The sequence below is a fragment of the Argopecten irradians genome, chromosome 12 (assembly GCF_041381155.1).
Source record: "Argopecten irradians isolate NY chromosome 12, Ai_NY, whole genome shotgun sequence".
Classification (NCBI taxonomy): Eukaryota; Metazoa; Mollusca; class Bivalvia; order Pectinida; family Pectinidae; genus Argopecten; species Argopecten irradians.
This window is the reverse complement of record NC_091145.1, coordinates 31,601,977-31,615,137: the sequence shown is the minus strand read 5'-3', so window position 1 is coordinate 31,615,137 and position 13,161 is coordinate 31,601,977. Positions and strand designations below refer to the sequence as shown.

General features: G+C 37.1%; 1 protein-coding gene across 1 annotated transcript; it reads left to right on the top strand.

Annotated features, from left to right (window-relative positions):
• Positions 1-1,863: 1,863 nt before the first annotated feature.
• LOC138305057 (ficolin-2-like) lies at positions 1,864-12,878 on the top strand. The gene is made up of 6 exons (XM_069245462.1): positions 1,864-2,155; positions 5,391-5,518; positions 7,498-7,594; positions 8,947-9,111; positions 11,132-11,327; positions 12,716-12,878. The coding sequence occupies exons 1-6, from the start codon at positions 1,864-1,866 to the stop codon at positions 12,876-12,878; spliced, it is 1,041 nt and encodes a 346-aa protein (XP_069101563.1).
• The last annotated feature ends 283 nt before the right edge of the window (positions 12,879-13,161 follow it).

The following is a 13,161-nucleotide window of genomic DNA, read 5'->3' as shown; positions in this document are numbered from 1 at the left end:
ATGAGCCATGGTGGTACATCCGATACGGTGTACTCGTCAATGGTGTCGAAATTTATATTTAGTTCCTGCAAAAACTCTGAAATTCTGATGCCAAATGTTGGTATGAGCTTTTGATTTTGTCTGAATATGTCCTGGTGTTGTGGATTAAATACAAGATCGAATGCGGGGTTTTTGGGATTGGATTTCAGTTGAGCAGCATACTGTAAGGATAATTTCTTTCGTCGATCGTCTAGAGATGGCTCATTAGCTTCCACATGGAGACTCTTCACAGGTGTTGTTCGAAAAGCTCCAAGTGCGAGACGCAGTCCCTGATTCTGTATAGGATCAAGCATCTGTAGATAGGAGCTGCGAGCCGATCCATAGACAATAGAGCCGTAGTCAAGTTTTGATCTAATAAGTGCCCGATAGATACGTAGAAGCATTTCACGGTCTGCACCCCAATCAGAATGGGAAAGAACTCGTAGAATGTTCAGCGCCTTCGAGCACTTATCCTTCAGATGTTTGATATGTGGAACAAAGGACAGTTTCGAATCAAATTTTAGTCCAAGAAATTTAGTTTGTTCAACTACTGGAATTTTAATTCCATTGAGTGTGAGGTCAGGATCATTGTGCGGTTTTCGTTTTTGACAGAAGTGCATACAGACAGTTTTTGATCTTGAAAATCTAGCCATTTTCGTCAGCCCAATTTTGTAATTTGCCTAAACATTGTTGTAGTTGTCGTTCTATAGTGTGCATGTTTTTTTATCTGTAACAGATCAAGAAATCATCCACAAATAGAGACCCTTCCGTAGATTGGCCAAGACATTTAGTTATGCTGTTAATTTTTAATCCAAAAAGTGTGACGGACAGGATACCACCCTGAGGGACGCCCATCTCCTGTGTTTCTGTTTCTGAATAAGTTGAACCCGTTCGAACTTTGAAATGCCTGTCAGATATAAAATTTGAAATAAACTTTCTAGTCTAACTAAGTGGTCTACCGTTCCCCTGCGGTTTCTAAAGCCGCTTTGCAAAGGACTTAAAATATTGTTTGATTCCAGGAACCAAACTAATCTAGTATTTATCATACGTTCTAGAGTTTTACAAATACAACTCGTCAATGAAATAGGACGATAGTTATTGGCATCAGTAGCATCTTTCCCGGGCTTCGGAAGGGGTATAATAGTAGATTCCTTCCAAGACTCGGGAATTTTGCCAGAAGAGTAAACTTGATTAAATATAGTTAAAAGACATTTTAGTGAAGAGTCTGGTAATTGTTTTAAAAACATATATGGAATTTCGTCTGGTCCAGCTGCCGAGTCCTTTGATTTCTCAAGGGACTCGAGCAATTCTGGTATCTCGAAAGGCCTATGGCAATACAGAAATATGTTAAATCAAAATGGAATGCGGGTAGGACGACGTGAAACTACTGTCAGTAACCTCTTTTCCCTGGTCAATGTGTCATAATTTCTTACTGTTAATTATTTTTTGCATGCTTAATCAGTATTCCTAATACTGAATTACCGTATGCATTACATACAACTACCACAATATTAAAATTAACGGATATCGTAGGAGCGTTTTTTATATTTAATCTATAACGGTGCTGAAATAGTGAATATGCTGTTTGTTTACAATCAATAGATTTTTATCAGTGTTACTGGTTATATTGTGAATAGTTAAAAACCATATCTTTTATATATACGCTAAAGCCGTAGAGAAATGAATATATATGTTTTATGAACTTATCGAGTTTAATGCATGTATGTTCAGTCAAGGGAGGCAAATAAAAAAAAGTAGCAATACTTCTAATTGGATGTTACGTTCACCGGCAGACATCCTAACTACAGGAGATATCACAACCAACTTTGTATCCGTTTTGTCAGGATGGAAATGTTCCTTGTTCTCTTCATCTTTATCCTACAGCCACCTTACGTATTGATGTGCAAGAACACATACAAACAAAACCTTAAATTAAGAGGCGCATTGTTTACAACCGGTATTCTCAAAGAATACAGTGACGCTACAAAATTTCAGGATTGTATTAAACATTGCAAAAAACAATACTGTTTGTCTTTTTCTGCTAACACGCAAACTGGGTTGTGCAGGTTATATTCTAAAGTTTTTTACAACATGCATGGAGCTATCTCACAGGATGGAGTTGCTTACTACTACCAGTGTAAGTATTATTAATAATAACTTGTTTGTTTGGTTGGTTTGATTAATCAACGTCCTATTAACGTCCCATGGTTTAACCTTCTATATATTGATAAAAGCAAACAACAACATACCATTGTGTATTAACTAAATTTTCGACACTCAAAATTGTTTGTTTGTTTTATTATTTTAACGTCCTTTTAACAGCCCATGTTTGTTTGTTTGATTTATTAACGTCCTATTAACAGCTATGGTCATGTAAGGACGGCCTCCCATGTATGCAGCGTGTTGTGTGCATGTTGTCCGAGGTGCGTGTTTTGGGAGACTGCGGTATATTCATGTTGTGTCTCCTTGTATAGTGGAACTGTTGCCCGTTTTATAGTGCTATATCACTGGAGCATGCCGCCGAAGACACCAAGCAACACACCCCACCCGGTCAAATTATACTGACGCCTGAGACGAAGTCTCAAGTGACCTATTCTAATCGTCTCTCGTCCGTCGTCGTCTGTCGTGTTTTCGTAAACAAGTTATATTTTTGACTTCTTCTCAGTGAATTTTTTCACAAACAATCTAAGGCATAAGAAATTTTCAAAATTGTGAATTATATGGACCCCCCCCCCCCCCAGGGAGCTGTGGGAGGGGTCAAAAGGGATAAAATTGACTAAAATTTCAAAATTCTTCTTCTCCACTCACAGATGTGGTAGAATCAAATAATACTCTTCATAGATAGAAAGGTCTCAATTACTTGGGGTCTCAGTATTCCCCTGGGGAAGGGATTAAGTTTACTATAGCTTATATAGTGAAAACATATTTTTGGGCATTATTTGGTCATTTATAATAAAAAAAAATAGTCAAATGTTGTCAGAATAATCCCTATGAGATGGCCATTGAATCATATTAACAAATTTTCAATGACTGACCCCTAGGCCTTAGGGGCGGGACCATAAGGGGTCAAATAGGCTAAAACTTCATAAATCTTCTTCTGAATTTTGAAACTGGTAGAATCAAATACTCTTCATAAATGGAAAGTTCTTAAGGTCCTTTACAAAGATTGTGAATTATATGACCCTCGGGTCTCATGTTTCCCCTGAGGAGGGGCTCGGGTTTATTATAGTTTATATAGGAAAAACACATCTATGAATGTTATTTGCTTATTTTTCATGGGAAATTAGTTAAACTGGGTTGGAATTTACAGCCTGAGATAGCATTTTATCGTCATATCCATATTGGTCTTGGCCGACCCCTAGGGGCCTTAGGGGTGGAGCCAAAAGGGGTTAAATAGGCTTCTTAATTCACAGATTTGATGGATCCAGATACTCTTAATAGATTGGAAGGTCTTAAGGTCCTTTACAAAAATTGTGAATTTCATGGCCATAGGATTTCAGATTTTCCCCTGGGGAGGGGTTCAAATTTACTTTAGTTTATAAAGGAAAAAATAATTTGATGAAAATTATTTGCTTTGTTTTCATAGGAAATTAGTCTGAATTCACAGATTTAATGGAACCAAATACTCTTCATAGATTGAAAGATTTTAAGGCCCTTTACAAAATGTGTGAACTTCATGGCCCTAGGATCTCAGATTTTCCCTGGGGAGGGAGTCAAATCTACTATAGTTTATATAGGAAAAACACATTTATGGCATTATATGCTTAGTTTTGATAGGAAATGAATCAAACTGGGTTAGAAATATTAGCCTGAACGTTTAACACCATATCCATATTAGTCCTGGTTGACCCCCAGTTACCAGAGGGACGGGGCCAAATTGGGTCAAAATGGCTAAAATTTCAAAAATCTCCTCCTGATTTATAGGTTTCATGGACCCAAATAATCATCATAGATAAAAAAGTGAAATTTTTAAAATCACTGACACTGACTGACTTCTAGTTTGCTTTGTTGTTTAACGTTGACAAAGCAAATTGAAAAAATTAAGCATAAAGTTTGGTAACAAAAACACTAACTATCAAGTTTATTCTAATTCGTACCTACTTTTTACAGATTTGAACCAACTTTGCAATGCGCTTTCTGTATCAGCACTCAGGTGACCGTCAAGGCCTCTTAGGCCTCTTTTTTTCTTTTTGTAGTTATCAGTTTATTTATTCTAGTATGGATTACTCATGGCATTATACAAGTGTCAAAGAAGGGATATCACTTCAGGCCATTTTACGGTCATTCAGAGATAATCAACATAGTTTGACAGATACCTCAGCTGCATAGTGTGTGCTGTTAAGAAAATTCAAGTTTTATGGGCTCCCTCTGCCGTTTTCGATTGTAATGTTTGACTGGTTGGACCAAGTTCTTCGTTTATGAACTAAAGACACATCTGGTGATTTTATATTGTTTGTAGACCCTCATAGGCCTGTATCAAAAACTGCAGGTCCATTAGGATTTATACTTTAAATAATAACTTATGCAAACGGTCAAACCGATTGTTCCGAATATTTCAATAAATATTAGTGTTCCGAAAATATAATTAATTGTTTTTGTCAATGTATTTGTCGATTGTTATAACGTCGGTGAATTGATAAAAACCCAGCACAGGTAACATCAATACAGATTGCCAACGGGTCATACTTCGATATATTGCTTGAAAGTATAGTTGATTGTTGACAGTATATATATATAGTATGTATTGATAACAGTAAGAGTGTCTGTATATTCTACAGTGATTTCATTTCGAAAGATGTAAAGGTTTCTTCAAAAACATGTAAAGTTATCAATAACATATTTTCGGTTTGTTTTGGAAATAGGTTTTGAATACAAGAAATAATGGCTGATGTGAAAATAGTCCAGCATAGTAAGAAGTTACTAACCTATTTACAACGAATAGCCAGCAATTTTTTCGAAATTTATAATAGTTTCCACAAATAGCCCGCATTAAGCATGTTCTGATTTAGAAAAAAAAATCGTATAGTCCTTGGGCAATCTGCAGGGCATTATGACATCTTTTTCCATTCCATCCGTTAAATATTTCTAAATATTTTTTTTTCTGGTATATAATTCAAGATTTCCCTTACATTAATACATATAATACATAACATGCACACTACTTGCAGAAGTCAGTGTTCCTGTGTGAGTATTCTTGCGCAGCAACCTCTGCGTTTACACAATGGTAAACGATTTCCGGGTTGGAAAGATTATATAGCGAAAACAAAACGGGAATGTAAACATTGATATAAGAGTTTCAACGACACACTGTATATCTAGAAATTATACAGTATACTAATGATTTTAAAAATAAGCTTATACTTTTTTTCAAGATTCTAAGTCATGTCTAAATTGGCGGCAGACATGTAGTCCTCACCCTACAGGCCTGTACACTCTTTCAAGGGGAAAATCCAAATATAATGTCGTCTGTGATATGGACATCGCCGGAGGCGGATGGATAGTGAGTTAATATATATTATATTACTTTACATTGATATTGATGATGTGATGGTTATGACAAATTTACCTAACACATGGTTAGTCATTTAAAATACAAGGTTAATTTTAGTGCGAGACTAAGGAAAGCCGAGACGACGTTTTCCGTGTCGAGCACCAAACATAAATCTTGTATTGTACGATACTAACTTTATTATGTTTATCTTGCAACTATTTACTTGTAGATTGCATCCAAAACAGTGCATGTAGTGATTTGCCAGTTACATTGTTTTACTTCAAACGAGAATCCGTTGTCGCGAAAGGGATAGATTTATTTGTAAGCTGCTTGTTCTTGAAATCTTAATAAAATGACAAACACTAACCGAATGAAAATGGTCGTTTATTACACTATAAACGATATCAGTATCACCCAAGGACCAATAATCCCATGGGGGAACCAATAATAATCATCTAGCTATTTGAACATGTAATAATTTCTATACTAAATTATTTCCAGAACGTCCCAAGACCAATGATCCCAGGGGCGCTAGGATTTAACAAAACCATGTAATGATCATAATGTCAATTACACAAAATTGACCATATAAACTAAGTGTTACGGATTTCTCCTTGGTTCACCTCTAGACCAATAATTTGAAGGTTAGACAAAACCTACGTATACATAACTGATAAACAAATTTATAGAAAATTGACTAGATACAAAACTTGACAAATACATTTTATGTACATTTCCCACAAAGGTGGGGTCCAACCCGCCACCGTACATCCAACCGGATGAACACCCCACCCAGCTTATTGACATGAAAGAAATATACCTGTTCCATCATCCAAAGAACCAGCAAACCTATACATGCATTTCATTGCATGAGACCTGGCAGTGTTGGAAGACGAATGTATTTTCTGTAAGCAGATGACCTCCACCTACCTATCACTTGTATCTGGTCATTGTATATTCCTAATATGTGAGCTGACGTAGCCGCACCAATGCGGAAACTGTGCCCTTTGAATTTTGAGGGATCTAGCTTAGCCCACAACAGGGTATTTCGGAGAGAAATATTTGAGAATATTTGAGAAAAATATGTCCTAGATACCGGAATATGTCCTGGTAAGAAAAAAAGTAAATCTAATTGAAATACAGATCCTTATAACCACTCCGTTTAATATAAGATCTGACAATACCCGATATGGGGTCACGTTCGGATGACCTTTTACCACGTGTATTCCAGATCAAATACAATTCTACACATTTTTACGTGAATTGTTAACGCCATTTCGTCCCAGTTAGCATATACATTTAGAATTGTTGTGCACTTTTGGCGAGATGACTATGTACACGAAAATTATTTAGACAGTTTTTTTCAAACTAGTTCGTCCCAAGTAAAGATTCTGGCAGTGCCAATTTGATTGGCCATTTCCAAAGGTCATACTGACGTGACCCCTAATGGGATGTTCTCAGATCCTCATATCAAACGTAGTGATAATAAGGATCTGTATTTTAATCAGATTGGAAAAAAGTGGACCTGGCATAGACCCGCAGATTAATAAGTAATTTAGCATAGTCTGAACTGGACAATTTGCTGATCGAATGGCCGAAAATGTCATGGTTACCGGGTTAATGTGGATAATTTTGAAATGTTGCAAAGTAAAATTAAACTTTGAAGTAATCCCATGCGATTTAGTGAATGTAAAATCTGAAAATGTGATACACGGTACATCAGTTTTCGACATCTGTGTTATCTCCCCTATACGCAAAACAAGTATGGAAGGCTAAGAGGAACATAGCTTGCAATGTCGCTCGTTCATACAAGCTACCTGTGGTACAACAATAAGATTGGATGTAAACAAATACCGAAATTCCAAATAAACTTCCTCATATAATTGTCTTTGTTACAGTATATTACTATGTTATATTATTCATGTGTTAATGGCTTGAGTGCACGTAAACAATGGGTATATCATTGTAAACATTATCCATTTTCCCAGGTTATGCAGAACAGATTTGATGGTTCTGTGTCTTTTAATCGCGGAGGGTTTAGTGGTACAGGATTTGGAGACTTTGGAAATGGAGAATTCTGGTCTGGTATGTCTAAATTCAAAAAACGTTATTCCGATGGCAAAGTCTCTATCTCTGTATTATAGATAAGTTCCGGCAGAAGTGATTTACCTAAATTGCATAATAATTATCTGATCTCACTTACAAAATATAACTCCCACTACTTTTTAAAGCCGCTAATCGCCGAGACAAGCGTCTTTATTAAAGTGGGTGTTGGAACAATCCACAGTTGGTCCGGTTCGCCGGAAAAACAAGCGATAATCATGGCACCAACCTATTTATATTATTATATTACAAAACATAATACGCACTCAAAAAAGTTCCTTGAATCTATTCCTGAACTGAGAAATCATTAATTTTTCCTTCCTTTAGGCACTGTCGTGGATGTTCTCAGTATCGGTCGGTTTTAAAATAATGAACATTATTTACGCCAGTAAACAGATACCATACATGAACCCATACAAATAGTTTTATCGAGCATGATAAAGTATCAAACATACCGGATCTCGCACAGGCGTTCCCTGTATTTCAACGTATTTACCAACACAACATCACATGTTGCAACAGCGATTTTCCGATTTCGTCAGTCCAATGTAACAATACATGTATTGAGAACAAAGTTGTATAACTTATACAAACAAATTACTTTTCAAGGTCGACCCTGCTTTTAACACCATCACATTAATGAAAATACAGAAATATGTTAAATATATATGGAATGCGAATAGGACGACGCGAAACTACTAGAGAATGTTAGTAACCTCTTTTCCCGGGTCAATGTGTCACAAGTTGGGAGTGTTAGTTATTTTAAAGCAACTAAATAAGACATGTTCGCATGCTTTATCAGTATTTCCTACCTACGTGTTTAATACTAGTTTACCCTATGCATAACGCACACATCCTCTTAACGTAGTGATCTTACTACATCAACAAAATTACTATTTGCTTTATAAATTTAAATGATTTTTTAGAAACCTCTATTGTTTGTTTGTTTGTTTAATCATTTAACGTCATGTTAACAGTAAGGGCCATGTCAGATGTCAGATGCGTGGTTTGACTCAGTACGTTCGTGTTGTGTCTTCTTCTATAGTGGAGCTCTTACCCTTTGTATAGTGCTATATCACATAAGTATGCTACTGAATACATATTTCTGGAAATATGAATAATGTGTTATGTTTGATTTGTGTAACCAGGCATTCATGATTATATATAATTATATATAAACGAGACATACTAATTTTACTGCCTTTGTCGACAGACAAGTAGCACACCAAGTTTAGTTCTTTGTCGCTTTTTTCATTATAGTTGTATTTCCATGTGATGTTATACTTGCATCATATCAGAAATATGCTTGTTGACCTTTTTGTGGGTTGTTTCAGGACTAGGCATTGTTAAGAATATGTGCTACAGGCCTGCCTGTGAAGCACATGTTGAACTTGAAGACTGGCAAGGCGTCCGCAAATTTGCGTCGTATAGCAAATTTCGTTGTAGTTGGGCAGGATGGGGATTTCCTCTTACAATATCGGGATATTCTGGTAATGCTGGTAAGTAAATCCATACCTATTGCAAAAGTGTTGATGACTGTTTTTTGTTTTATTATGTAGACTATAGTCATATCATTGATCGATGGCCCTGCAGGTATGTACCTGCTGCCCCTATTGCATGATCGTAAAAGGCGACTAAATTTAGGATCTTATCTTTTCTCTTCTTCCTAACTGACTTAATCTTTCCTAATGCCTCCCTTTGCACCGCCTCACTTTTGGCCTTGAGTTGAGCGTTCGCCCCTGTGGGGAAGGCTCTGGGTTCTGTCCCCTGGCCGAGACACACCAAAGTCTATAAAAGTGGTAGTTTCTGCTCCTGCTTAGCATACAGGGAGTGGGACGACTAATTCGCCCGTTGCCAGTATAAGTAGAACGAATAATCATACCCTGCCTCCACTCCGTTCCCGGCAGGGTATGAATTCCACCCCGTTGCCGCTAGTGTTGCAAGCCCCGATGTGATCCACATCGGGCACTTTGAGACTGATAAAAATATATTTTTCAGGTATTATCCTTATGTAACTGTATTTTTCTGACAACTATGATCAATATTCAATTCACAAACCTTTCGATTATAATCTTTCATCAACTATTAGTGGTAAAATCCAAGGCAAACACAACACATATATAATTCTGTTCAAATACGCCGCCATGTTTGATTAACCGGAAACCGTGACGAAATGAAACACTCAACAGGTAAAATATGTTTAAAAGTTTTAAAAAGCCAACAAACTAAGAATAAATATGGTGAAACTGAACAAATGTAAGTATTATTAAGAATTAAGCAAAAAAGAATTTTTAAAGTTTATGTTAAAAACTTTGTAACATTTTTTTTCTTTTGTAGTGAAAATTTGTAGGTCATTCCATATATGGTACTAGGTGCCATATTTGGAGCGCGAGACTTTCGGTTCTGTCCCCTGGCCGAGACACACCAAAGTCTATAAAAGTGGTAGTTTCTGTTCCTGCTTAGCGTTCAGCATACAGGGAGTGGGACGACTGGTTCGCCCGTTGTCATTATAATGTGACCGGGTGGGGTGTGTTGCTTGGTGACTTCGGCGGCATGCTTCAGTGATATAGCACTATAAAAAGGGCAACAGTTCCACTATACAAGAAGACACAACACGAACATACCGCAGTCTCCCAGTACACTCACCTCGCACAACATACACGCAACACACCGCATACATGGCAAGAAGACACAACACGAACATACCGCAGTCTCCCACTACACTCACCTCGCACAATATAAACGCAACACACCGCATACATGGGAGGCCGTCCTTACATGACCATAGCTGTTAATAGGACGTTAATAAATCAATCAAACAAACAAATCATTGATCGAGATACAATCTGTCAAGATATAGGAAGATATACTGTTCACGAAACAACCGTCGAGTGATTATAGTAAAACACGCATATAACGAATTTCTGGTTATAATTTAGTAATTTGCATTCCTCGTCAATATTTCTGTTAGATGGCATTAAAGTATGTATTACGAACTTTGCTAAGAACGAAGATATTTCGTTGTCCCCTAAGGGTACACATCTACGTCTGGTACCGAACCCTAGTTTGCGTAAGTGGAATTAAATGTTTGTCTAGAACTACTTCATTTGCCCTTACAGTAGTTTGTTGTACTTTTCATCTTCTCTGATAAGTATCACCCCTATAATGTTTATTTGTCTTTGAAAATTGTTTATAAGGCGTAAACATTGCTTTATTTTTTTTTTCATTTTACACAAAGGATATGTAACACCTTGCATCGGTATGTGTGAAATTTAACTTCAAGTTATTGTTCCTTTCAGATTAACATAAATGGCCATCGCTTTAGCATATGCATAAAATAGTATTTGGTAGATTGATATATATGTAGAAAGATAATCGCCTAGATATCATAAAAAATGTTTTTTATTAAATATTGTCCATGGCCAGAATTTTGTTTATACTAAATTGTTAAATTTCTTAATAACAACACTTTAAATCGTAGGTGCAATCATTTACTAGCTATTACCTAATTAATTGAAGGTGATGCCATGGGCAATCTGACTGGAAAGAAATTCATAAGATGTGATGGATATAGCTGGTGGTACGATGACTGTTACCAGGACCAGTCCAACATTAACGGAGTATACACCGTAGACAATGGTACAGCAGTGGACAACGCCATGACCTGGTGGACGTTCCATGGGAGTAACCGCCCTCTGAAAAAGTCACGATTTCTGTATCGTCCTATTCCATGACAGTTTTCTGAACAGATGTACATTTTGTTGAGTTTTCTGCTTTTTCAATCATTTGATGCTGCCATGATGTTCATGTTGATATTCCATATCATATTAGCCTATGTTTATTTCTAAAAAAAATTATAAGCCCTCAGATCACATATCATATTATATTATCGAGGAAAATAGTTTAATGCTTAAATATGTTTCGTCTATAACATTTAAACATTCCTCTATATCTGAAAAATGAGACTTGAGATATTGGGACAAATTTACTAAAACCCTTTAAATCTTCGTCATGAGGAAGTCATGGAAATGACAACCTGTAGAGCTTGACAACTGAATTGATAATTTTATTTTAATGTTTTTTCACTGGAATTTTCTACAATCTCTGTATTTTTTAATGGAATACGAACGAAATTCCCAGAGTTTCTATCACTGTCGTAATATCTATTCTTGGCTCTACTTTCTCAAAACAAGATACGCAGACTCAGTACAAAATGTAAGTCAATTACGTATGTTCATCAGTAAAAAAAAACCGCTAAAACTCGTTTATCAAATACGTTTGTGTCGCGCAAATGGGGCCTGAATTATAGAATCATTATGGCATAGTGAAAGTGCAGGCAGTTCAGTAGAAAAAACGATCGCATGCCTATTTTAAATGATGTCATTAAAATATTGCAGAGTGACGCCCTCCTTTAATGTTATCCAGTCTATTATAATGTTCCGTAATTCGATTATTATGATGGAACACCAAAGGACCATACCGCTTGTGTCGTCTGTTGCCTTCGGTTTTGTTATGATATTGTTATGATATACTGCCCTGGTAGGGCGTTAAGAATTGTACCTGTTGCCCCTATTGCATGGTCGTAAAAGGCGACTAAATTTAGGATCTTATCTTTCCTCTTCTTCTTAACTGACTTTATCCTTCCTAATACCTCCCTTGGCACGGCCTTATTTGTGGCCTTGAGTTGAGTGTTCGCCCCTGTGAGGAAGGCTCTGGGTTATGTCCCCTGGCCGAGACACCAAAGTCTATAAAAATGGTAGTTTCTGCTCCTGCTTAGCGTTCAGCATACAGCATACAGGGAGTGGGGCGACTGGTTCGCCCGTTGTCAGTATAATGTGACCGGGTGGGTCGTGTTGCTTGGTGTCTTCGGCGGCATGCTTCAGTGATATAGCACTATAAAATTGGCAACAGTTCCACTATACAAGAAGACACTACATGAACATACCGCTGTCTCCTAAAACACGCACCTCGCACAACATACACGCTACACAGTGCGTGCATGGGAGGCCGTCCTTACATGTTATTTAATATTATTGATATTGCAATTTGATAGGAATAACATTTGTGCTGTTCAACTTGTTTTTCATATCTGCTGTATACTAGTGCCTCTGACCTGGGGGGAGGAACCAAGGAAGAGGACCCAGGCCCCTTTGTCACTGCTGAATCAACAACATCAAAGCGCTTTGGGGAAATCCGCGTGGCCCTGCCCGGACCAAGACATTCAGGAAGTACAAAGTGTGATATAAAGTGCCAGGAGGAACTTTGATGTGATAAGTATCGGGACATTTGGGTGTTGCTTTTGAGGGCTGAGCAACTTTAACGTTCTGTGCTTGATTCCGGAGATTTTCAGTGTTACACAAGGAGAACATTATAGTTTGGGCCCGATCGGGCAGGGTAATTGCCCAAAACGCGGAGCACAGGGGTCTGGAGGACACGGTGTCGACCCCTGAATATCCCTTCCCCCAGGAGGCACGGGAAAAGTGATGAACATTCAATATGTTGATAAGTATTTCTGAAATATTCATATCTGTTTTTATATTTTTTTCGTT